General features: G+C 39.1%; 1 protein-coding gene across 1 annotated transcript in view; it reads left to right on the top strand.

The window, feature by feature from the left end:
- esyt3 (extended synaptotagmin-like protein 3) overlaps positions 1-19,977 on the top strand; it is a 31,790-nt gene extending 11,813 nt beyond the window's left edge. Inside the window, exons 5-23 of the mRNA XM_063006352.1 lie at positions 78-147; positions 1,708-1,797; positions 1,891-1,946; positions 3,174-3,294; positions 3,782-3,958; positions 5,243-5,325; positions 5,414-5,462; positions 5,934-6,023; positions 9,122-9,184; positions 10,275-10,334; positions 12,324-12,395; positions 13,876-13,962; positions 14,531-14,680; positions 15,201-15,577; positions 17,914-18,012; positions 18,223-18,354; positions 18,443-18,548; positions 18,628-18,677; positions 19,927-19,977. Of these exons, the coding sequence (XP_062862422.1) occupies positions 78-147; positions 1,708-1,797; positions 1,891-1,946; positions 3,174-3,294; positions 3,782-3,958; positions 5,243-5,325; positions 5,414-5,462; positions 5,934-6,023; positions 9,122-9,184; positions 10,275-10,334; positions 12,324-12,395; positions 13,876-13,962; positions 14,531-14,680; positions 15,201-15,577; positions 17,914-18,012; positions 18,223-18,354; positions 18,443-18,548; positions 18,628-18,677; positions 19,927-19,966 (1,972 nt within the window). The 3' untranslated portion in view covers positions 19,967-19,977. The remainder of the gene's footprint in view (positions 1-77; positions 148-1,707; positions 1,798-1,890; positions 1,947-3,173; positions 3,295-3,781; positions 3,959-5,242; positions 5,326-5,413; positions 5,463-5,933; positions 6,024-9,121; positions 9,185-10,274; positions 10,335-12,323; positions 12,396-13,875; positions 13,963-14,530; positions 14,681-15,200; positions 15,578-17,913; positions 18,013-18,222; positions 18,355-18,442; positions 18,549-18,627; positions 18,678-19,926) is intronic.
- Positions 19,978-23,050: the final 3,073 nt, after the last annotated feature.

The following is a 23,050-nucleotide window of genomic DNA, read 5'->3' as shown; positions in this document are numbered from 1 at the left end:
AATATTTACCCCAAAATCTATAGATTTGTGTCTTACAGGGTGCTGTCCCTGCTATAACGTTTGTTATTATTTTTTAGCTATGTGGGTGATATAAACATTGACGCAGATTTAAAGCCACGCATCTCTGTAGGAGTCAAAGAAATTCAGGTAACCCATCTGTCACTTTTTTGTCAGCAAAGTGTAAAGATGACATTGATGTAAGAATGTGACATTGTGTTAACTTAACTATAAAATGAAATTTTGACACTTTTTTAGGTTGTGCTAAAAGACTAAAGCTTCTCTGAAATTAGGGCAGTGGTCACAGACACTGCTTCATCAGTAAATATTTCTTTTCTCTAGTATGAGTAGACAGCCATAACTTGTTAGAATAAAGATATTTAGGTAGAATTGAGTCTCCCTTTTTTTTTTTTGAATGATTCAGATAAAATCTCTCTTCCAAAGAGAGAGGCATTAGTTTCCATTTAGGTACTTGGTAAAGAGGGGATGAGGGACCTTAGATGTCTTTTGAAGACTGCAGTAGAGAGGTGACGTTTATTTCACCGCCTTGGTAATAGTTACAGAGAAGAGCCTTGATGTCTGTCTTCCTTGAATTCTAATGGGTGGAACATGATGAGATTTGTGGCTTAAAGGGAACATAGTGCAGAAAAGAGTCACAGTTACAGGAAGCCTGTGAAGAGGATGCAGTAGTGGGGTGAAGTGACAGGACTTGGGTTGATTAAAAACTAGGCATGAAGCTGCTTTTAGAATCAGTTGCAGAGGTCTGATTCTCGTGGTTTAACCATGAGAATACCTGCCAGAATGAGGTTGCAGTAGTCCAGCTTAAAAATGTCAAGAGATCAGACAATGACTTGAGTGGCTTCGACAGAGAGGAATGGCTACAATATTAAATGTATCAGTTCATTAAGCAAGATGGCTGACTCTTGTCTTAGATTATGTATTAGTTTAGTCATACTAGGTGTTAGTTTGAGATGATATACAAAAATTTATAATGAGATATCTGGTAGAAGTGCTGGATTGTGAGCTGAGACTCGGGTGTCTAAAGAAGGAAATTATAGAATATACTAAGTATTGTCAGCACAGGAATTTTTAAGAGAAGGTAAAACATGGCTTCATGAGAGAATAGGGCTTTACCAAGAGAACAGGTGTAAATAGAATAAAAGAGAGAACCAAGTACAGAACCCTGTGGGACTCTAATTGAAAGACTACATCAAAATGATGTAGGTCCCTTTTAGTACATCTAGTAAAATGGTATGGGACAGTGGTAGCCTAGTGGGTAGAGCTTTGGGCTATCAATCAAAAGGTTGAGAGTTAGAATTCAGGCTTTGCCATGCTGCCACTGTTGGGTCCTTGAGCAAGACCCTTAACCCTCTTTGCTCCAGGGGCGCTGCACTCTGACCTCAGCTTCCAAACAAGCTGGGATATGTGAAGAAAGAACTTTGTTGTTCTGTACACATTTGTACACGTTGTACTGTGCACCTGGCTTGTGTGTGGTTTAACTTTTCAGATTAATGCTGAAACAGGTTAGCAATGGATTTGACAAACACAGGAACTCATATAAAAAGGGTGTCCACATACTTTGGGCCATATAGTGTACGTACAAGTCCTACTTTAAATAATAGACTAAAGTAGCTCCAGCACTTTTGCATTGTGGTGTCATATACTGTATGTACTTACAACTAATTTGTAGTTTGTTATTTCTTTACTTAGCTTCAGGGCCTGCTCCGCGTAATTCTCCAACCTCTGATTGGACAGTCGCCACTTGTGGGCGGGGTCTCCATGTTTTTCATCCGCCGCCCAGTAGGTTACAATTTTGTTATAGATAATCTTCATTTACAATATATAGTGCAAAGTTATGGGCTGAATAAATGACTAATATTACTGAATTTTCAGACCTTGAACCTAAATTGGACTGGGATGACCAATCTTCTGGATAGTCCAGCACTACGGTATAAAAATCTAGAATTGTTGTTTGTCTGTGTGTGTCTATGTGCCTATGGTGGATGTACAAACCCCATTCCAAAAAAGTTGTGACCTGAGATACTTTACTACTGACTGAACCTAATGTTGTAAAAAACATTTAGGGAATCTAGGACAATCTCAGTCTGTGTAGGACATAAATGGAAGCCACTGCTGAAAGTGCAAGACCTTCATTCTACTGTGCTAAATATAGCCACACAGGTTCAGGAGTACTTCACAAAACCATTGTTACTTAACACAGAACACCGCTGCATCAAGAAATGAAACCTGAAACACAAAGAGAAAGCTAGACATCACTTCTATGCACACATGCCACCAAGTTCTCTGGGCCTGAGCTTATCTCAGATGGACTGAAGTAGAAACGTGCTGTGGTCACATGACTCCACATTTCAGCGTGGAGTTTTCCACACCAAAGACAAAAAGGACCATCCATACTATTATCAGCAAATTATGCAAACGCCAACATTGTCATGGTATGAGGGTGCATCAGTGCCCACAGCATGAGTGACTTGTATATGTGTGAGGGTACCACTGACGTGAAGGCGTATATAGGGATTTTAGAGAGACACATGCTACCATCAAGGGAAGTTCATGGTTATTTCAGCTAGACAATGGCAGGTCTCATTCTGCACACGCTACAACAACAAGGCTTTGAGACAGTGTGTATGCTTGACTGGCCTGCCTGCAGTCCAGATCTGTCTCTAATTGAAATGTATTTAGCTTTATGAAGAAAAGAATCAGATGAAGGTGACCCCAGACTGTTGAGCAGCTCTCTTGTATCAAGCAAGAATGGAGAAATTAGTGTCCTCAGTACCCAAACCAATAAAAGTCTCATTAATATTGAACATTGATGAACATAAACGAACAAACAATAAATGTGAATTAATACACATGCCCAACTTTTTCCCAACTTTTTTGGAAAGTGTTGCAGGCAAATTGTTTACATCTATAAAATGTAATAGCTCATCAGTGAAAACACTGGAAATATTTACTTTCTACTTTTACCAGTTAAATAAAGATTCAAAAGAATTAACAAATCACAGATTCTTCCTTTTATTGCATTTTACTTAAAGTCCCAACTTTTCTGATAATGGTGTTTGTACATGTACAGTTTTATTTTAAAATCTATATTTTAATCACAGCCATTTGTTAATTTGTTAAATAAACAACATTTTGTGTTTTCCACTTTTCCACAGTCCCTTTTCAGAATCTGCTATCTTGGACATCATCGCTTCATACATGGTTCTGCCGAACCGTATGTGTTTCCCACTGATAGACCAGGTCAAAGTGGACCAGATGAGGTTTCCACTACCCAGAGTAAGACTCATTGTATCTATAAAACTGTAACAGATATTAAGTGTGACCGTTTTAGCGACACAAAACACAGTAGATGTCATATTGATGTTCCAATGAATCTCAAAGATGGTTGGTGAGGTTAGGGTCAGGAAACAGAAAACTGCCTTAAATAAACTATCGCAACAAATTTTGAGGCATAATTTTGACTCAAACTTTATAAGAAGTGTCCAGTGGCTCAGTGGGTAGCCCTGGTTTGATCCCCAGGTGGGCCGGTCTGGGTCCTTTCTGTGTGGAGTTTCCATGTTCTCCCAGTGTCTGTGTGGGTTTCCTCCGGGAGCTCCGGTTTCCTTTCACAGTCCAAAGACATGCAGTCAGGTGAACTGGAGATACAAAATTGTCTATGACTGTGTTTGACATTAAAAACTTGAACTGATGAATCTTGTGTAATGAGTAACTACAGTTTCTGTCATGAATGTAACCAAAGTGTGTAAAACATGACATTTTTTAGGGTGTGGTGCGTGTCCATGTGCTGGAGGCTCAGGAGTTGGTAGCCATGGACACGGTGATGTTGGGGCTGGTCAAGGGCAAGTCCGATCCATACGCAGTTCTGAGGGTTGGCAACCAGCGATTCCGAACAAAGACTGTTAAAGAGACATTAAACCCTCGGTGGAACGAGGTGTATGAGGTAACTGCTAATTGTATTTTCTCAAATTAGATGTGTGTTAAAGCATTCAGTCACAGAAAAAGCTGTTGCAGAAATCATTGAAATCCCAAAATATATGTCTTCCAAGTGTCTGTAAACCTTGGACGATATTACTCAAAAACTAATTGCTTATTTACTATTTAACCTACTATAGAACCTTAATACCCCTTAAACACATGTGCAGTCGCTAATTTTCACTTGTCACAGACTATCGTGTACAGTTATGCACATATACCTGTAAATCAACATTATCTTTAATGCAAGTGCCTTGACAAGCCAGTAAAGCCCAAGATTACAGCAGCAACAAAGAATCCATTTTAGCATCCTTCTCCCTCAGACACAGCCAATGAATGTGATTTCACAATGCCTTTTAGTACCAATAAAAAGATAAAAGAATTGGCACCCAGGTGGTGCAGCGGGATATTCTGCTAGCACACCAGTACCGAGTTTCGTAACTCCTCGGTTCGAAACTCGGTGTTGCCACCGGTCGACTGTGCACCATCTGGCGGGCATAACTGGCAGTGCCTGTGGCAGATACTAATTGGCCACCGTATTATGCAGGGTGGGGGTCGGACTATGTGTGGGTGGGTGGGTCTTCATACGCTGTGTAAGGACCCTGATTGGCGGAAGAGACACCTGTGCAGAAAGCAGGGGCGAGAAGAGGAGGGCTGTGCACGTGTCGGAAGAGGCGTGTGCAGCGACGTGCTCTCATCGGATGCAATCTGGTATCTCTCAGCAGCGAAGAAGACAAAATTGAGTGCGCTCAATCGGGGGGAAAATGGGGAAAAAATGCATTAAAAAAAAAAAAGAAAAAAAAAGAGAGATTAGAATGTGTAAATGTATTAGAATGCTAACCGTGTCTCTGACAGGTGAGGATGATTGTATATAAAGAAGGTATAAAGAACCCTAGTTTGCACAGAGAACCTCATTTTGTTCTCCAGTTTAATCTTGGGATTGCACATCATGTTTTTTTCCATAATTACTTATAAATTGGGAATTCATTCTTAATAAAGTTCATAAATACAAAGTCATAGCTAAATTGCTAAGTGAACCAGAATGACAAAACATTTTCAGCTAAAATCTTACTTGATAGAGAAGCCCCGTCAGAGTGACACTGGGCAATCTTGCATGCCTGTGAGCTCATGTAAAAACAGAGCAGTTATATATATTAGGATCAAGGGGTTCCACAGGTAAGTATGTTAGGCCCTATTCATTTTCCTGTATTCACCTAGAAGTAACACCATTAACATTTTTGTGTGTGTACAGTTTATAGTTCATGAAGCTCCAGGACAGGAACTAGAAGTGGAGCTTTTTGATAAGGACACAGACAAGGATGACTTTATGGGCAGGTGACGTATTTTAGTGTTAACATACTGTATATTGTGTTTATATGAGAGCTTCATAGTAATGTGGATAACTTTAAATGATGTTCTATAGGTTTAAGCTGGATTTTGGGGAGGTGAAGAAAGACAAAGAGATAAAGAGGGTATGTGCTACTAATAGTTTATCCAACGTTACTGGGTCTTACTGGCTTAGCTGCCATTCTTTTAACAGGATTTGCATTTTGGTAGAATAAATTACAAATAAAAAGTGCTTAAATATTTGAATCCTTTTCTCTCCGTATAGAAAAAGCAGCATTTTTTCGATATCTGACACTAGTGATGTTCATACCAAATTACATTTGAAGCATCTGTAGCTTTTTTTAAACTCTTTAATTCATTAGAAATATAAAATAGCCAATTACTGCTAACTAAATTAAACATTGATGCTGCATGTTCTGTTTTGTTTGTGCCTTTATTTTCAATTCATGTGGCTTTCAGAAGGAAACTATGCAAAATGTAGTTGAGGCACCTGGTCAATCAGAGCTTGGCTTTACTATATGTCCTCATGACTTTTTGCCACCACAGACTTTGCGTATCATGTTGTTTATTTACCCATAATGTATTTCGTTTTACAGTGGTTCCCCCTGCAGGAGATAGAAAGTGGAAAAGTGCTCATGAAATTGCAGTGGCTCTCTCTACAGACAGATCTAGAGTTACTGAAAGAGGTAAGCACACATCAGCAGGGTGAAATGTAGATAATTAGATGTGATTTCACCAGTTTGGCCTCTATAATATCGTTGCATTACATAAACGGTAAGGGGTGGTGATGGTGGTGAGGGAGGGGCTGTCTCAATATTAATGGCTTAGAGGCATTAGATGCCTCAATACTTATGGCTCATTAACATATAAGCATATTTAACCTTCTGTCTTTGTATCTGGGTGTCTCAATGCTTGTGGCTCATGAGCATTTGAGAGTTCAATATATATGGGTTGCCAAAAAGCACAAGCACACCTCATGGCCATATGATCTAGTTATTAGAAAGAAGAGGAAAACAGTTTGTTGGGTCTGTCAAGCCAACATAATATTAATAAATTTGACTTGTACACTCCACAGAGTTGAATAAGTTCATCTGGACACAAGTTTGTTGTAGAGATATGTTTACCACTCAGCTGAGTGGTGAAACATATCTCTACAACAAACTTGTGTCCAGATGAACTTATTCAACTTTGTGGATTTGTGTACCTGGATTATTGAGCATGCATCAAGAGAGCCACTTATACACTGATTAGCCATAACATTAAAACCACCTCCTTGTTTCTTGTATCAGCTCCACTTACCATATACAGTGTATCACAAAAGTGAGTACACCCCTCACATTTATGCAGATATTTAAGTATATCTTTTCATGGGACAACACTGACAAAATGTCTGTGTGCAGCTTATATAACAGTGTAAATTTATTCTTCCCTCAAAATAACTCAATATACAGCCATTAATGTCTAAACCACCGGCAACAAAAGTGAGTACACCCCTTAGTGAAAGTTCCTGAAGTGTCAATATTTTGTGTGGCCACCATTATTTCCCAGAACTGCCTTAACTCTCCTGGGCATGGAGTTTACCAGAGCTTCACAGGTTGCCACTGGAATGCTTTTCCACTCCTCCATGACGACATCACGGAGCTGGCGGATATTCGAGACTTTGCGCTCCTCCACCTTCCGCTTGAGGATGCCCCAAAGATGTTCTATTGGGTTTAGGTCTGGAGACATGCTTGGCCAGTCCATCACCTTTACCCTCAGCCTCTTCAATAAAGCAGTGGTCGTCTTAGAGGTGTGTTTGGGGTCATTATCATGCTGGAACACTGCCCTGCGACCCAGTTTCCGGAGGAAGGGGATCATGCTCTGCTTCAGTATTTCACAGTACATATTGGAGTTCATGTGTCCCTCAATGAAATGTAACTCCCCAACACCTGCTGCACTCATGCAGCCCCAGACCATGGCATTCCCACCACCATGCTTGACTGTAGGCATGACACACTTATCTTTGTACTCCTCACCTGATTGCCGCCACACATGCTTGAGACCATCTGAACCAAACAAATTAATCTTGGTCTCATCAGACCATAGGACATGGTTCCAGTAATCCATGTCCTTTGTTGACATGTCTTCAGCAAACTGTTTGCGGGCTTTCTTGTGTAGAGACTTCAGAAGAGGCTTCCTTCTGGGGTGACAGCCATGCAGACCAATTTGATGTAGTGTGCGGCGTATGGTCTGAGCACTGACAGGCTGACCCCCCACCTTTTCAATCTCTGCAGCAATGCTGACAGCACTCCTGCGCCTATCTTTCAAAGACAGCAGTTGGATGTGACGCTGAGCACGTGCACTCAGCTTCTTTGGACGACCAACGCGAGGTCTGTTCTGAGTGGACCCTGCTCTTTTAAAACGCTGGATGATCTTGGCCACTGTGCTGCAGCTCAGTTTCAGGGTGTTGGCAATCTTCTTGTAGCCTTGGCCATCTTCATGTAGCACAACAATTCGTCTTTTAAGATCCTCAGAGAGTTCTTTGCCATGAGGTGCCATATTGGAACTTTCAGTGACCAGTATGAGAGAGTGTGAGAGCTGTACTACTAAATTGAACACACCTGCTCCCTATGCACACCTGAGACCTAGTAACACTAACGAGTCACATGACATTTTGGAGGGAAAATGACAAGCAGTGCTCAATTTGGACATTTAGGGGTGTAGTCTCTTAGGGGTGTACTCACTTTTGTTGCCGGTGGTTTAGACATTAATGGCTGTATATTGAGTTATTTTGAGGGAAGAATAAATTTACACTGTTATATAAGCTGCACACAGACTACTTTTCATTGTGTCAAAGTGTCATTTTGTCAGTGTTGTCCCATGAAAAGATATACTTAAATATCTGCATAAATGTGAGGGGTGTACTCACTTTTGTGATACACTGTAGAAGCACTTTGTAGTTCTATAATAACTGACTGTATTTCATCTGTTTATCTGCATGCTTTGTTGGTCTCCTTTCATTCTGTTCTTCAATGGTCAGGACTCTCCCAGGACCACTACAGAGCAGGTATTATTGGGTGGTGGATCATTCTCAGCACTGCAGTCACACTGACATGGTAATGGTGTGTTAGTGTGTGTTGTGCTGGTATGAATGGATAAGACAGCAGTGCTGCTGGAGTTTTTAAACACCTCACTGTCAATGCTGGACTGAGAATAGTCCACCAACCGAAAATATACAGCCAACAGCACCCCATGGGCAGCATCCTGTGACCACTGATGAAGGTCTAGAAGATGAGCAACTCAAACAGCAGCAATAGATGAACGGTCATCTTTGACTTTACATCTACAAGGTGGACCAACTAGGTAGGAGTGTCTAATACAGTAGAGTGGACAGTGAGAGAAACTCCAGCAGCATTGCTGTGGCTGATCCACTAATACCAGCACAACACACACTAACACACCACCACCATGTCAGTGTCACTGCAGTGCTAAGAATGATCCACCACCTAAATAATACCTGCTCTGTGGTGGTCCTGTGGGGGTCGACTATTGATGCTTTTTGCTATACATTGTGTGTGTATCCACTTTAAATTGTGTGTGTGTGTTTGTATAAAATTTACATAATAAACTAAATGAGTTCTAGAATGCAAATGTTCTTATGCAAATTGCACCTGGTTTTTAAAAAATGGATTTAATGTCACTCAAAACAAATTGAAAGGTGACCCGAATGCAGCAGAAACAACAGTTTCATGACACGACTACATTTGTATTTGTTTAATGTCTGGCTTATTTTTGTCCCTTTCAGACTCCTGAAGGCTGCGCTTGTGCAATGCTTGCTGTGTACTTGGACAGTGCTTCTCAGCTGCCTGTAAGTAGACAGTTAAAACTGGAAATGTTCTGGTAGTATAAAATATTTGTACAGATTATTTTATTTCTTTGCATATATAGATGTTTTATGTGAATATATTAGCACACACTGATCATTAAACTAATGAACTGATTTTAGTTTGCAGTCCGCGTGAGAATTACTAGCAGCATTTAAATAGCCAAGCAAAAATGACCTGAATGGTCTCACACTGAATGATATCAGGTTGTTAAATGAAACGTAATATTACAAAGGGGACTTCCAGCTTCTTCCTGCTTGGATTTTAAGCATAGGCAAAAGTCTTTGGGACTTGGCCACTTTAAAACTTAAAATCTAGTCATTCCTTTTCAGCCATTAGAATGTGTTGTAGTTTTTGGATAGTCGCTTACAGCTCGACTTTGGCTTAATGGCAGATGGCGATGACGACAAATATGCAGTAATTATGTGATGCAATCGTCTCAGGATGGACCTAAATCTATGCAGGAATGTGTACAACAAGTACTTAAAGGTGGCAAAGCAGATCATTCTAGATTATCTATGGCCACAGATTCCTGGCATTCACAAATCTTCTTTAAGTAATTACCCTCAGGTTACGATCATGAATGAGAGTAGGAACATTAGCTGACTAGTACACAGAAAGCTTTGTCATCGAACTAAGCTCTTGCTTCGACACCACAGAACTGTAGAGTAACTGCTGCTGATCCAAATTGTTCTTTAGTCTGACTCTCTATTTTCGGAGTCCTTCAGAACCAGATACAGGGCTATTTAAACTCCAAAACTCCAACAGGGTAGGTTCTCCCCCTAACCTGAGGGGAGCAATTTATTTGTAGGAACCATGACCCTAGACTTTAACATTTTTATTCCAGCCCTTTTTACTAAATTTTACTACAAAATGACGACAATGGCCTTCCACTAGCTAATTGACAATTTTAAATAGATTGTCCAGCTGGGCTGTCTGATAGATAGATCGATTGACTGTAAATGCAAAATGTAACTTAAATAATTGACAGGATTTGGTAGACAGTTTGTATGACTGGTTGCATTTGAAATCTGTTGTTTTTGCTAATTGTTTTGCTTATGTTTCTCCCTTCAGAAAGACCAGAGTGAATTCACCCAGCTTGAAAAATCTCGAAAACAGTCCAAAGAGGCAAGGGTAAGTTAACTGACTGTACAGATTCACTCAATTCCAGAGGATTTGGAACATTATATGAAATGTGGGTGTAAAAGACGTTATTTATGAGCAAGGATGCACTTAGAACAATGTGTTATTAAACAATTGCAATAATTTCAGGGAAATTAGGCGTTTTACCATCTACAATGCATTATATTATCAAAAGCTCAGGGGACCTTTGAGAAGAACATACCGTATTCCCCAGCATTGCATTGTCAACCTTTGCCTCATACACAACATTTATCCTGGCCAAAGTGACCACAGACTAGCACACACACACACACACACACACACACACACACACATTGTCAGACACTCATTAGCTATTAGATTCTTATGTGTTTTACACATAAAGCCGAAACAAGCACAAAGGAATACACTGCACTCTAGAATTCCTCCATCTGGTTCCCTCCATCAGACACAGCCTATTTTGCCTGTAGAGCACTTAACTAGACCTGGGGCACCACTGAGACATGAACCTGGGTGTCATTAGTTGTGGGCTACAATGCACTATTTTGTCATCAAAGAATTTGCACTATATGACCAAAAGTATGTGAGGGGCCCCCCTTCTAATAATTGTTTTCCCCTGTTTTAGCCACACCTATTGTTAAGAGATGTATTAATTAATGTATTTACAATACATGAAATGCCTCCAACTTTGTGGAACAGTGTGGAAAAAAATCTTCAATGTGGCCCTGTGTACAATGCAGTCTTGTGGAAAGATTTCTTTCTGTAGAAATAGTGTGGAGGCTGTAATGTAAATGTTTCATGGTTTTGGAATGGTCAAGTGTCCACATTTTTTTGGCTATATAGGGTAACTACAATATTTTGCCTAAATGTAATACATTTGTAGTCCATTTGTAGCTTAAGAGTGTCAAAAATCTGTTGATCAGAATAGTCATTTTTCTTCAGAGACATTTGTCTTTAGAACTGAGTCAGGTGAATGTTTTGCTTAATGGCTCAACAAACCAGGCTTGAATTTCCTGTAAATAGGTGTAGGTGCAGGTGTGGCCCATCCTAACGTGTTCTCGTATTCTGTGTGCTGCTTCAACTTGCATTTGTTCCGTCGCCTAGAGGTTTGTTGACAGTAAAGACACACAGTTGACAGTGTGTGCTAATGTTAATGGTGGACACAAACCAAACCAAAAATCAATGCAGGTAAATAGCTGGGTTAGTAATAGACATTGACTTTGAACTTGATTGACATCCCATTTCAAAACCATGGGCATTAATATAAAGTTAATCCTCTACTTTTTTGGAAAAGCTTAAGTATTTGTTCCCATGTAGTCAACAGACCATTTGTATGGTCTGGCAATGGTGTCAAACAAGATAGCCTTGGCTCTGATGTTCCAAATTATCCCATATGTGTTTCCTGGAGTTGAACCATGTTTTTTATTAAGGTTTTGGTCACTGGCACACAACCATGCTGAAACAGGAAAGAGTTTTTATGCAAACTGTTGCAGACCACTTCACATCAATGTCCACAGTTCTGGAACAGTATCCATCAAGTTTATGACTAGGTGTCCACATACAGAATGTAACATATTGACAAATTGTGACACAAAGGGTGTCACATGATCTTGTTTCCATGCAGTTATTCCTCACATGACTCATATATTACTATCTTGCATAGATCAGGAATGCAAATGTGTTGGTCAAAGAAACAAAAAGCATTTGAGTTACATATCAGTTGGGAAATCTGACACGTGGACAGCTGAAGCTTGTGCTTAGAAACCGGGTTTGGTTTGTAAATCACTTTGGGGACTTGATAAACCTGTCTTTGTTTAAAAAATAATTATAGACAATGCTGGACTACAGGGTAATGAAACACGTTCAGCAGATATATTTATATTATAATGTCCCAAACTCTGTGTATGGTAGACAAAGTAAAGGAATCTCTTAATACTGTTCTTCTTACATTCTTTTTAGTATTTATTAATCATTTTCCTCTTTTTTTCTTGTGCATTGCAGCTCACTAAAAGGCAAAGCAACCCCAGCTCATATGTGAAGTTCTCCGTAGACGAGCAAAGCCAGAAAAGCAAGGTTTAATTTGCATTCAGTTTGCATGACTGTAAACATTGATTTGGGACAAATGTAGATCTTTAGGGCCCTCTGCTGGATCACATGTCTTATAGAAACAAAATAAACAAACGTAGCCTTTTTTAACATTAGCCAAATGGATAATATGGACAAAAAATATACAGTATATGGACATTACGTCTAATTATTAAGTTCAGATGATTTAGCAACCACCTGATGATTAAATACGAATGTTTGGAAAAGGTATATGTCCCTGTTCCAGTATGACTGTGACTTTGGGCATAAATAAATAAATAAATATAAAGACATTGTCCAGTGGTTTGTACAGAGCCCTGGAATTAACCCTATTAAAAACTTTTGGGATACAGTGGAACCTGGTATAATAAGCCAGGGCTTCTCATCCAACATCAGTGTCTGAAATCTCAAATACTCTCTTGACTAAACGGGCACCCAGTTTGCAAAGACACACTTCAAAATCTGGTTAAATGCCTTCTGTAAAGAGTACCTTTAAAGCAGGGGTGTCCACATATTTATTGTCATTTAGCCATACACCGATCAGCGATAACATTAAAACCAGCTCCTTGTTTGTACACTCACTGTCCATTTTATCAGCTCTACTTACCATATAGAAGCACTTTGTAGTTCTACAATTACTGACTGTAGTCCATCTGTTTCTCTACATACCTTTTTAACCTGCTTTCACCCTGTTCCTCAGTGGTCAGGACCCCCACAGGACCTCCACAGAGCAGGTATTATTTAGGTGGTTGTAGTGGATGATTCTCAGCACTGCAGTGACAATGACATGGTGGTGGTGTGTTAGTGTGTGTTGTGCTTGTATGAGTGGATCAGACACAGCAGCGCTGCTGGAGTTTTTAAATACCGTGTCCACTCACTGTCCACTCTATTAGACGCTCCTACCTAGTCGGTCCACCTTGTAGATGTAAATTCAGAGACGATCGCTCATCTATTGCTGCTGTTTGAGTTGGTCATCTTCTAGACCTTCATCAGTGGTCACAGGACGCTGCCCACCGGGCACTGTTGGCTGGATATATTTTTGGTTGGTGACCTATTCTCAGTCCAGCAGTGACAGTGAGGTGTTTAAAAACTCCATCAGCGCTGCTGTGTCTGATCCACTCATACCAGCACAACACACACTAACACACCACCACCATGTCAGTGTCACTGCAGTGCTGAGAATGATCCACCACCTAAATAATACCTGCTCTGTGGTGGTCCTGTGGGGGTCCTGACCATTAAAGAACATCATGAAAGGGGGCTAACAAAGCATGCAGAGAAACAGATGGACTACAGTCAGTAATTGTAGAACTACAAATGCTTCTCTATGGTAAGTGGAGCTGATAAAATGGACAGTAAGTGTAGAAATGAGGAGGTGGTTTTAATGTTATGGCTGATCGGTGTATAGTGTTATTCTTTCAAAAAAAAAGTATGATTGTAAATCCAATGTTTGTTTCTTCTATTTCAGATTGTGTATAACTCCAGAGATCCTGTTTTTGAGGAGTGTTTTACATTCTTCGTGCACAATCTGGAAAGCCAGATGCTCAACATTCAGGTATGATGACTTTATATTAATGCAATTTATATTGATTTGAATTGGATATAAACCAGTTTTTGAGGGATCTTGTGCCTTTACCGTTATCACAAACATTATATGGCCAAAAACCTAAACTTGTTGAACATTCTATTCCAAAACCACTGGCATTGTTAAGGAGTTGTCCCCCTCTTGCTTTAGGGTTGTCCACAATATTTTGATTATTCAATTTAGTCAATAGACAATTGAACAAGAAGGCCTTGTTCACAATCAGTATTCTAATTTATTTCAAAGTTGTTAATGATGTTGGGATTGAGATTTGTACAAGTCAATGGAGTTCATTCACAGCAAACTAGTCAAACCATGTCTTTTATTTACCTAACTCTGTGCACAGGGGCTCAGTTATGCTGGAACATATTTTACATAATTGAATTTATATGACTATGCAGTGACTGTGGCTAAAACACATGAGCTTAATTAGCAGGGGTGTCCACATAATTGTGGTCATATAATGTACTTTTAACCATAAATGCCAGTAAATAAGTTCCACAGAGGATAAATTTTCTGATATTTTGTAATTTTTTTTCAGGTAATGGTGCCTGAAAAGAAAACATCACTGGGCATGCTCAATCTGCCTCTGAGTCGACTGCTTGGTATCTCAGACCTGACCCTGGACCAGCGCTTACCTCTGGAACGCTCTGGAGCAAATAGCCAGCTTAAGCTTAAAGCCGTTCTAAGGGTATGTTCTCAAATTAAGACCTCCATGTTTACTTGTTTTTATGTGAACTTCCTCCAGCAATATCCAAAACTCTTCATATTTTTAAATATGAATAAAATAAGTCTTAAGCTTTGTAGTCTCATTAAACAATTTGAATATGTCTATATATAAGGACTGTCGGCTCTGGATTGGATTCTGCTATCGTAGAAAGATGCCATAGTGTCCCAGAAAAGATGCTGTGGCTTGCCTGACATGCCTTGGAGGAAGCATGTGTTAGCCCTCACGCTTTCAGTTTGGTAGCTGTCGTGCAAAAGGCAGACTTTGCTAGCTGACAGTGTTGACCTTAATGCTCTGGACTTAATACCACACACAGTTAAAATTGATTGGCTATGTGCATCAAACAAATGTTTTGGTAGCACACGTCTCAAACTAAATAATTGTATGAGTGTCTACATACTTTTGCCTAGCACATACCTTTTCTTACTTCCGTACGTCTGTCGCATTGTATACAGATTCTTTAACAACTTCTTTTCCATCCAAGATCCTGAAGCTGGAAAAGCCCGCGCCCAAAGTTCAGAACCCTCCAGTACCAAAACCTCAAGTAGGGCCTCAAGCCAATGCCCTTCAGTCTCAGCAGCCCCAGCAAACCTTCTCCCAGAATGGTCTTAACTCCTCCAAACTTGAGCTGAACAATCAAGCCTCCACGCTGTCCCAGATGCCCAATTCTGCCAGCTCCACCGGCGGGCTCCAGAGCGAGTGCATGCCCTCCCGGAGAGGCTCCTTCCTGAGCCCAGAGACTCGCGGCTTAGGGTCCACCAAATCATCTGGAATGCGCCGCTACGACTCCCACAGCCTCCTCTCGGAGAACTCCATCGCGTCGTCACGCTTCGACCTGACTGAAGGGGTCCCTTACCCAGAGTGAGTGCTAAATCATCTCAATCATGGTTAGCTACAGTATGTTGTAATAGTTCAGTTTGCATTTGGCATATAAGTGCGATAGTTTGTATTTAACATGGTTTGTTATTGAAAAAGATGATTCGTATTTCATTATTTATTGACCGTACACCCTAAACTTTGTTGTAGTTAAATGATATACACAGACATCCCAAGTTCCGGGAGTCTCCCGCATATACATAGCGGCTCCCTGATGTCCGCAAGACAGATAGAATCTCCCGGAATCTAGAACGAGCGGCCAAGAGCGACACACACACACGCACGCAGGCGACACAGACTTTTTTCCCCCGATCGAGTATTAAATCCGTTATCTGATATACAATCTAGCGCACTGTGTAGGAAACATAAATCAATTGTCTAATATACTGTCTAGTGCACTATGTAGGGAACATAAATCTATGATCGAATATACAATCTAGTGCACTATGTAGGGAACATAATTAATTATGTAATACACTATTCAGTGCACTATGTAAGAAACACAAATCTTCATCTAGTTATACTTTCTAGTGCACTATGTAGTGAACATGAATGTGTTATCTAATACACTATTTAGTGCACTGTGTAGGGAACATGAATCCGTGATCTGATATACAACCTAGTGCACTGTGTAGGGAACATAAATCAATTGTCTAATTCACTATCTAGTGCACTACGTAGGAAACATAAATTCATATCTAAAATATTATCTAGTGCACTATGTAGTGATCATTAATCTGTAATCTGATATACAATCTAGTGCACTGTGTAGGGAACAAAAATTCATATCTAAAATACTATCTAGTGCATTATGTAGTGAACATGAATGTGTTATCTAATACACTATGTAGTGCACTATGTAGGGAACATAAATCCGTGATCTGATATACAATCAAGTGCACTGTGTAGGGAACGTAAACCAATTGTCTAATTCACTATCTAGTGCACTATGTAGGGAACCTAAATCTGTTAACTAATACGCTACCTAAAGCATTATGTAAGAAACATAAGTCTATTATGTAGTACATTATCTAGTGCACCAAGTAAGGAACATAAATTCAACAGTACAACAAGCTAATAAGCTAATACACAATGAGTTAAAACGCTGGTATATTACAGTAAAAGGGTGCAAACCAGTCAGGGTGTCCGTTAAAAAACGTTTAATTTGCCCCACCAGAGGTCGCCATGTATTGCAAGCGAACAAAAACGTTTACTTTTAAGAATATGAAGCACTTTGACACTTTAAAATATAAATATTTAAAATAGGAAGTTTTCCTGTGCCGTAATTAGCATTGCTGCTAGAGAAAGAGAAAGATTTAATTTATACAAGACTATGTACAGTAATAAAGTAAATAAAAGATATGTTGTGTCAATATGGTTTGGTTTTTGAAGGCCAAAATCAAACATTGAATTATTTTTACCACAAAGGTGGCCTAATTTACCCCCCTAATGTATATACACACTGATCAGCCTTAACATTAAAACCACCTCCTTGTTTCTACATTCACTGTCCATTTTATCAGCTCCACTTACCATATAGAAGCACTTTGTAGTTCTACAATTACTGACTGTAGTCCATCTGTTTCTCTGCATGCTTTTTAGCCTGCGTTCACCTTGTTCTTCAATGCCCAGGACCCCCACAGGACCACCACAAAGCAGGTATTATTTAGGTGGTGGATCATTCTCAGCACTGCAGTGACACTAACATGGTGGTGGTGTGTTAGTGTGTGTTGTGCTGGTATGAGTGGATAAGACACAGCAGCGCTGCTGGAGTCCACTCACTGTCCATTTTATTAGACACTCCTACCTAGTTGGTCCACCTTGTAGGTGTAAAGTCAGAGACGATCCCTCATCTAGTGCTGCTGTTTGAGTTGGTCATCTTCTAGACCTTCATCTGTGGTCACAGGACACTGCTTAAAGGGCGCTGTTGGCTGGATATTTTTGGTTGGTGGACTATTCTCAGTCCAGCAGTAACAGTGAGGTGTTTTTAAAACTCCATCAGCACAACACACACTAACACACCACCACCATGTCAGTGTCACTGCAGTGCTAAGAATGACCCACCACCCAAATAATACCTGCTCTGTGGTGGTCCTGGGAGAGTCCTGACTATTGAAAAACAGCATGAAAGGGGGCAACAAATGATGCAGAGAAACAGATGGACTACAGTCAGTAATTGTAGAACTACAAAGTGCTTCTATAGTGGAGCTGATAAAATGGACAGTGAGTGATCTGTATTTTTTGTTTGTTTGTTTTTTAGCTAATATAACTTTTAAAATGCACAACTTACCTTCATGTTGACTATTCTGTGTGCATTGCAGTGCCATTATGAATCACCAGGGCAGCTTTGGTCAGATCCAGATGTCTATCCGCTATGCAACACTAAGAAACAAGCTCATTGTGACAGTCAATAATTGCAGGTGGGATGCTAACCACTATGGATATACAGTATTCTTTAGTTGGTTTTATTGTATTTAAAATGTCATGGATTGTATTATAAGTTTTTTACTATTTAGAAAAACTTTACAATGCAATGTTTAGCATTTTTTTATCTGCTTATAGCATTTACGCTGATTCAATGTACAATACTGATAAATGACAACACTATGTCTTCTATCTCTGCTTGCTAGGAACTTGTTCCCCTGTAGCGACAGTGGATCGGACACTTACGTTCGCATTTACCTGCTTCCTGACCAAAAATGGAAGAATCGCATGCGGACAAAAGTTAAGAAGAAGACAGTGGACCCTATATTTGATGAGAAGTAAGGACTTGTTCCAGTAAATTACATTATGGGGGGATTGTAGCTCTGCTGACATTACCCTGCTAACCGAACGTGTACACTTACTCAGGTTTGAGACTTCTGTACCATTGGAAGAGGCCAAGACCAGAAAGTTGGATGTTTCTGTGAAAAACAATCGAATGTTTCACACAAGAGAAAGAAAGGAGATTGGCATGGTAAGAAATCAGACATTCATATTTCATTGGTTGTTACCAGTAAAACTCAGTAAAACCACTATTCATCCTCCGTCTGCAGGTCCTGATTGATTTGGCCCAAGTGGATCTGGTGAAGGGTTTCACAAATGTGTAAGTATATTGAGTTCTGTATGCTCCCTGTTTTCGATATTGATCCATAAATCTACTGGGCTGTGAAGACAGCAGTGTGGAGTAAATATCAAAATCTCACACAGGATTTCTTTTTGCTTTTAAGTGCTGCTGGGTCATTCATGAATATTGAGTCTGTCCAAAAACAAAGCTGTATCTCTGATGTTTACAACTCTCACTGGGGGTTTTCCTTGTGTGAAATTCACTGCCACTGTCTGTTAGTTTTTTTGTAACCACAGAACTTAAACATGTTTATTGCAATATGAAATTTGCCATCTAAGGATTATATACACCGATCAACCATAACATTAAAATCACCTCCTTGTTTCTACACTCACTGTCCATTTTATCAGCTCCACTCACCATATAGAAGCACTTTGTAGTTCTACAATTACTGACTGTAGTCCATCTGTTTCTCTGCATGCTTTGTTAGCCCCCTTTCATGCTGTTCTTCAATGGTCAGGACTCTCCCAGGACCACTACAGAGCAGGTATTATTTGGGTGGTGGGTCATTCTTAGCACTGCAGTGACACTGACATTGTGGTGGTGTGTTAGTGTGTGTTGTGCTGGTATGAGTGGATAAGACACAGCAATGCTGCTGGACTGAGAATAATCCACCAACCAAAAATAAATCAAATAGCGGCAATAAATGATCTACAAGGTGGACCAACTAGGTAGGAGTGTGTAATAGAGTGGACAGTAAGTGGACATGATATTTTAAAACTCCAGCAGCGCTGCTGTGTGTGATCCACTCATACCAGCACAACACACACCAACACACCACCACCATTTCATTGTCACTGCAGTGCTGAGAATGATCCACCACCTAAATAATACCTGCTCTGTGGTGGTCCTGTGGTGGTCCTGACCATTGAAGAACAGGGTGAAAGCAGGCTAAAAAAGTATGTAGAGTAACAGATGGACTACAGTCAGTAATTGTAGAACTACAAAGTGCTTCTATATGGTAAGTGCAGCTGATAAAATGGACAGTGAGTGTAGGGTCATTTTCTTTACCCAAAGATTATAGATTATAATTAGATTATAAATGTAGACCAATGTGTCATTTCATCTCCTGGACATCTGTTGATTTATAAACCAAAATGCTGAATAAAATCAGCATTTCTAAATTTATCTACTTAAAAATCAACTGCTTGAACATAAACAGTTGAAAAAATTGTTTGTTTATGGCTATAAATGAACATAAATTGTTTTTCTTTTCTCTTAAAACCAGGTATGAGCTGACGATCCCTGGGCTGAAGAAGACTATTTAGTGAAATAAAGGTGAACTGTGCACAAGATCATTAATCAACTCCAGACCTTTATTTACAACTTTACTGATGAACTTTATTGGTGAATTTCTTTCACTTTCTATTCTCTCTCAGGTAGATGAAAAAAAATTATTTTAAATATTTATTTTTTTAGCAATGGGTGAGTGGGTATGACCTCTAGATGGGAAGACAGGATCTTCTTTTTGCACTGCACACTGAATGGGAAGTTTATGGTACTGGATGCACTGTGTTGATAAGGTCTATAGTACTGCTGCTCTGTCTTGCTAAGCTTGGCTGGATTGTACATTTGTATTTGAATGAATGTATTTTAGTGAGAATATTTATGTATAAATGCCTTCACATTTAAAAAAAAGCAGTTGAATGTGAGCTTGTTTTGGCTGCATTATTCTTCAAAAGTGTGTTTATTCTTTTGCCTTTTATTTCTAAACCCTAATCTAAAAAAAAATCTGACCGAGGTTCTTCATCCTCTCTGATAATTTTTGTTCTATTTCAGCCCCTGGCATACAATATGTGGCCAAAAGTATAAGCACTCCCCCTCTAATTATTGTAAATATTGCCTTGCTGTATACAAAATCCCTTGTATGCAGTAAATAAGCACATGTAAAGGAAAGGACATTTCCCATTTTAGCATGAATGTGCTAAAAAGTGAGGTCCATAAAGACATAAGATGGTGAGTTTAGTGTGGAACTCACCTCCATTGAACACTTTTGAGGTGATTTGATTTGGAATGTTAATTGGAAATCAAGCCCACATCAGTGCCTGATGCCTATTGTTTCGCAATAGGATGTCCAACATGCTTATGGTAATGTTTGGGCATGTTATCAGCAACCAGTAACATCTGAGGAATGCTTAAAGCTAAAAAAAAAAAAAACATTTTTACTAATTCTCTATGATTAGATTGAGAAGAACTGGTGTAGGAGGTATCACTGAAATATTTGAACAAATAGAATGTGAATAAACTGTGCATGTTAAACATGCAAGGCAAAAACGTTGGTGTTCTATTAAGTCAAGCAGATTAACTTGGCATGTTCAGTACATATGAAAGTATATTTTTATTTTATTATTCCGAAGAAAAAAATTTATTCTCTGATCAGATGTAACTTTAACTGATGGTAAAGTGCTGTTACATGTGTGTTTAATTTTGTTTCAGTATTGTCATTTTGTTCCAGTAAACTGTGATTGCCAGTAAACAGTGGGATATGTCAAGCAGAATCTTTTAACTTTTCATAAAATAAAATCTGTTTTATTACAATAAACCGAGTGTCTGAAGTGACTGCATCAGAAAAAAGTACAAGTTGGTATTTACAATAGTGTTTTAAATGAAAGCTATAATAGAGTTATGCTTTTGACTGTATTAACCTCACAAAAGCATGAATTGTCCTCAGGATGATGGGAATACCAGAGCATCTCATTGTTCTAATGAGAAAACTAGACAAAGTTATGTCAGAAAATGGCAAAGAAATAGACAAGACTGTATTCTATCACCATTCCTGTTCAACCTGTATGTGAACATGAACAATAAGCAAAGCAGGACTGGACGTAGATGATTGAGGATTCAAGGCTAATGGAAAGAAACATCCATAACCTTTGGATAAAACACTCATCGTGGAAAATCAGGAACATCTGAATATTTTTATAAGCAAAGTTAAAGAAAAGATCAGCTTCAGCTCAGTATAAATAAGTCATGACAACAAACATTGACTTTACCACTGATGGAAAAATGTTGAGGTAGTGGATAGATTTTGTCTACTTGGATTAGTTATAAACAATATATTAGCATTTGGCAGAATAAGTATGAATGAACTAGAAAAGATCTTCAGACTATGGTCTTCTCAGTGGTTCTTTACAGCTGGACAATAAAAAGCCAGACATGAAGAAAATCTATGCCTTCTAAGAGTGTCATGGATGGCAAAGAAGACAAACAAATGGATTCTGGATCAAATCAAACTTAATCTATCACTTATGTCCCAAATAACCAAACTGAAGGTCTTTTAATTTGAACACATTATGAGAAGAAACACCTCATTGGAAAATAGTTATGCTTAGAAGAGTTGAAGGAAAGAGTTAAAGGTATAGTAAGAGGGTCTGTTGACTCACCAGATCTCAATCAAATTCAACGCTAATGGATATTTTGGACTGACAAGTTAGACTCAGCTTTACGCTAAAGCCCCACCACCAACCACCAGAAATGTAACATTCACCAGTGTAATAATTATAATTATCAACTTTTGAACTGTAAAAGCACAGTACGTTAATGCTAACGTACGTAAATATGTCAGTGTTGCAAATGGATCAGTTAACAGCCAAACACTGGCAGGGTGTCTACAAGAACCAGAATGGCAACTTTGGCCACTTTTACTTGGTCAGAAATGCAAAGTACAGAAAGTTAAAAAAATCAATTAAGGAACCATTTCTGATTTATAAGGGTTATTTTATTAAAAATCGACAGATTTTTAAATATCCAACTGTTATTCAATTAGGTTGACCAGAAAGCAAACAAATTTCACCACTATACATTGTCATTGTTATCAAAAGAAAGACATTCAACCATTCCACCTGTTCATCGGAGGCCATCATCACCTTTATTTTAATGTCATCAGTCACATTTGGTATTTGTGAACCATGCTTTATTTTTTCCTTAAAACCAGTTTTGATCTTAAATCCTTAATTATCCCTTTGTATTATTTCACCGAGTTTAAATACATTGTGCATGACACTGCTGTCTCTTATGTATGATTTTTGGAACACCCTTCTGGACGTTTTGCTTCTTCTGGTATTTGGCTCAGTTTTAGATTATTTCCTTATTAGCCTACAGATGTGTAATACAGTTTTGGCTAGAGAGAAGAGTTGTGAACCATGTAAGGTGCATTGTAAGCTCAGCTGCAATACATTTGATACAATTCTATGGTTAAAGCTTTTAAACCACTGTCCTTAAATGAATCAGGACTGAAACAGCCATGTGATGTGTTTGCAGAATGAAGTTTTATTCATCAAAATTCATGCAAAGCTGCAGCCAATTTTCTATACAAGCTTTGGTAGCACTAGTAATATCACTACCAGACTCTA

Source organism: Trichomycterus rosablanca, chromosome 12 (genome assembly GCF_030014385.1).
Source record: "Trichomycterus rosablanca isolate fTriRos1 chromosome 12, fTriRos1.hap1, whole genome shotgun sequence".
Classification (NCBI taxonomy): domain Eukaryota; kingdom Metazoa; phylum Chordata; class Actinopteri; order Siluriformes; family Trichomycteridae; genus Trichomycterus; species Trichomycterus rosablanca.
The sequence above is the reverse complement of the archived record's forward strand: the minus strand, read 5'-3'. Positions and strand labels throughout refer to the sequence as shown.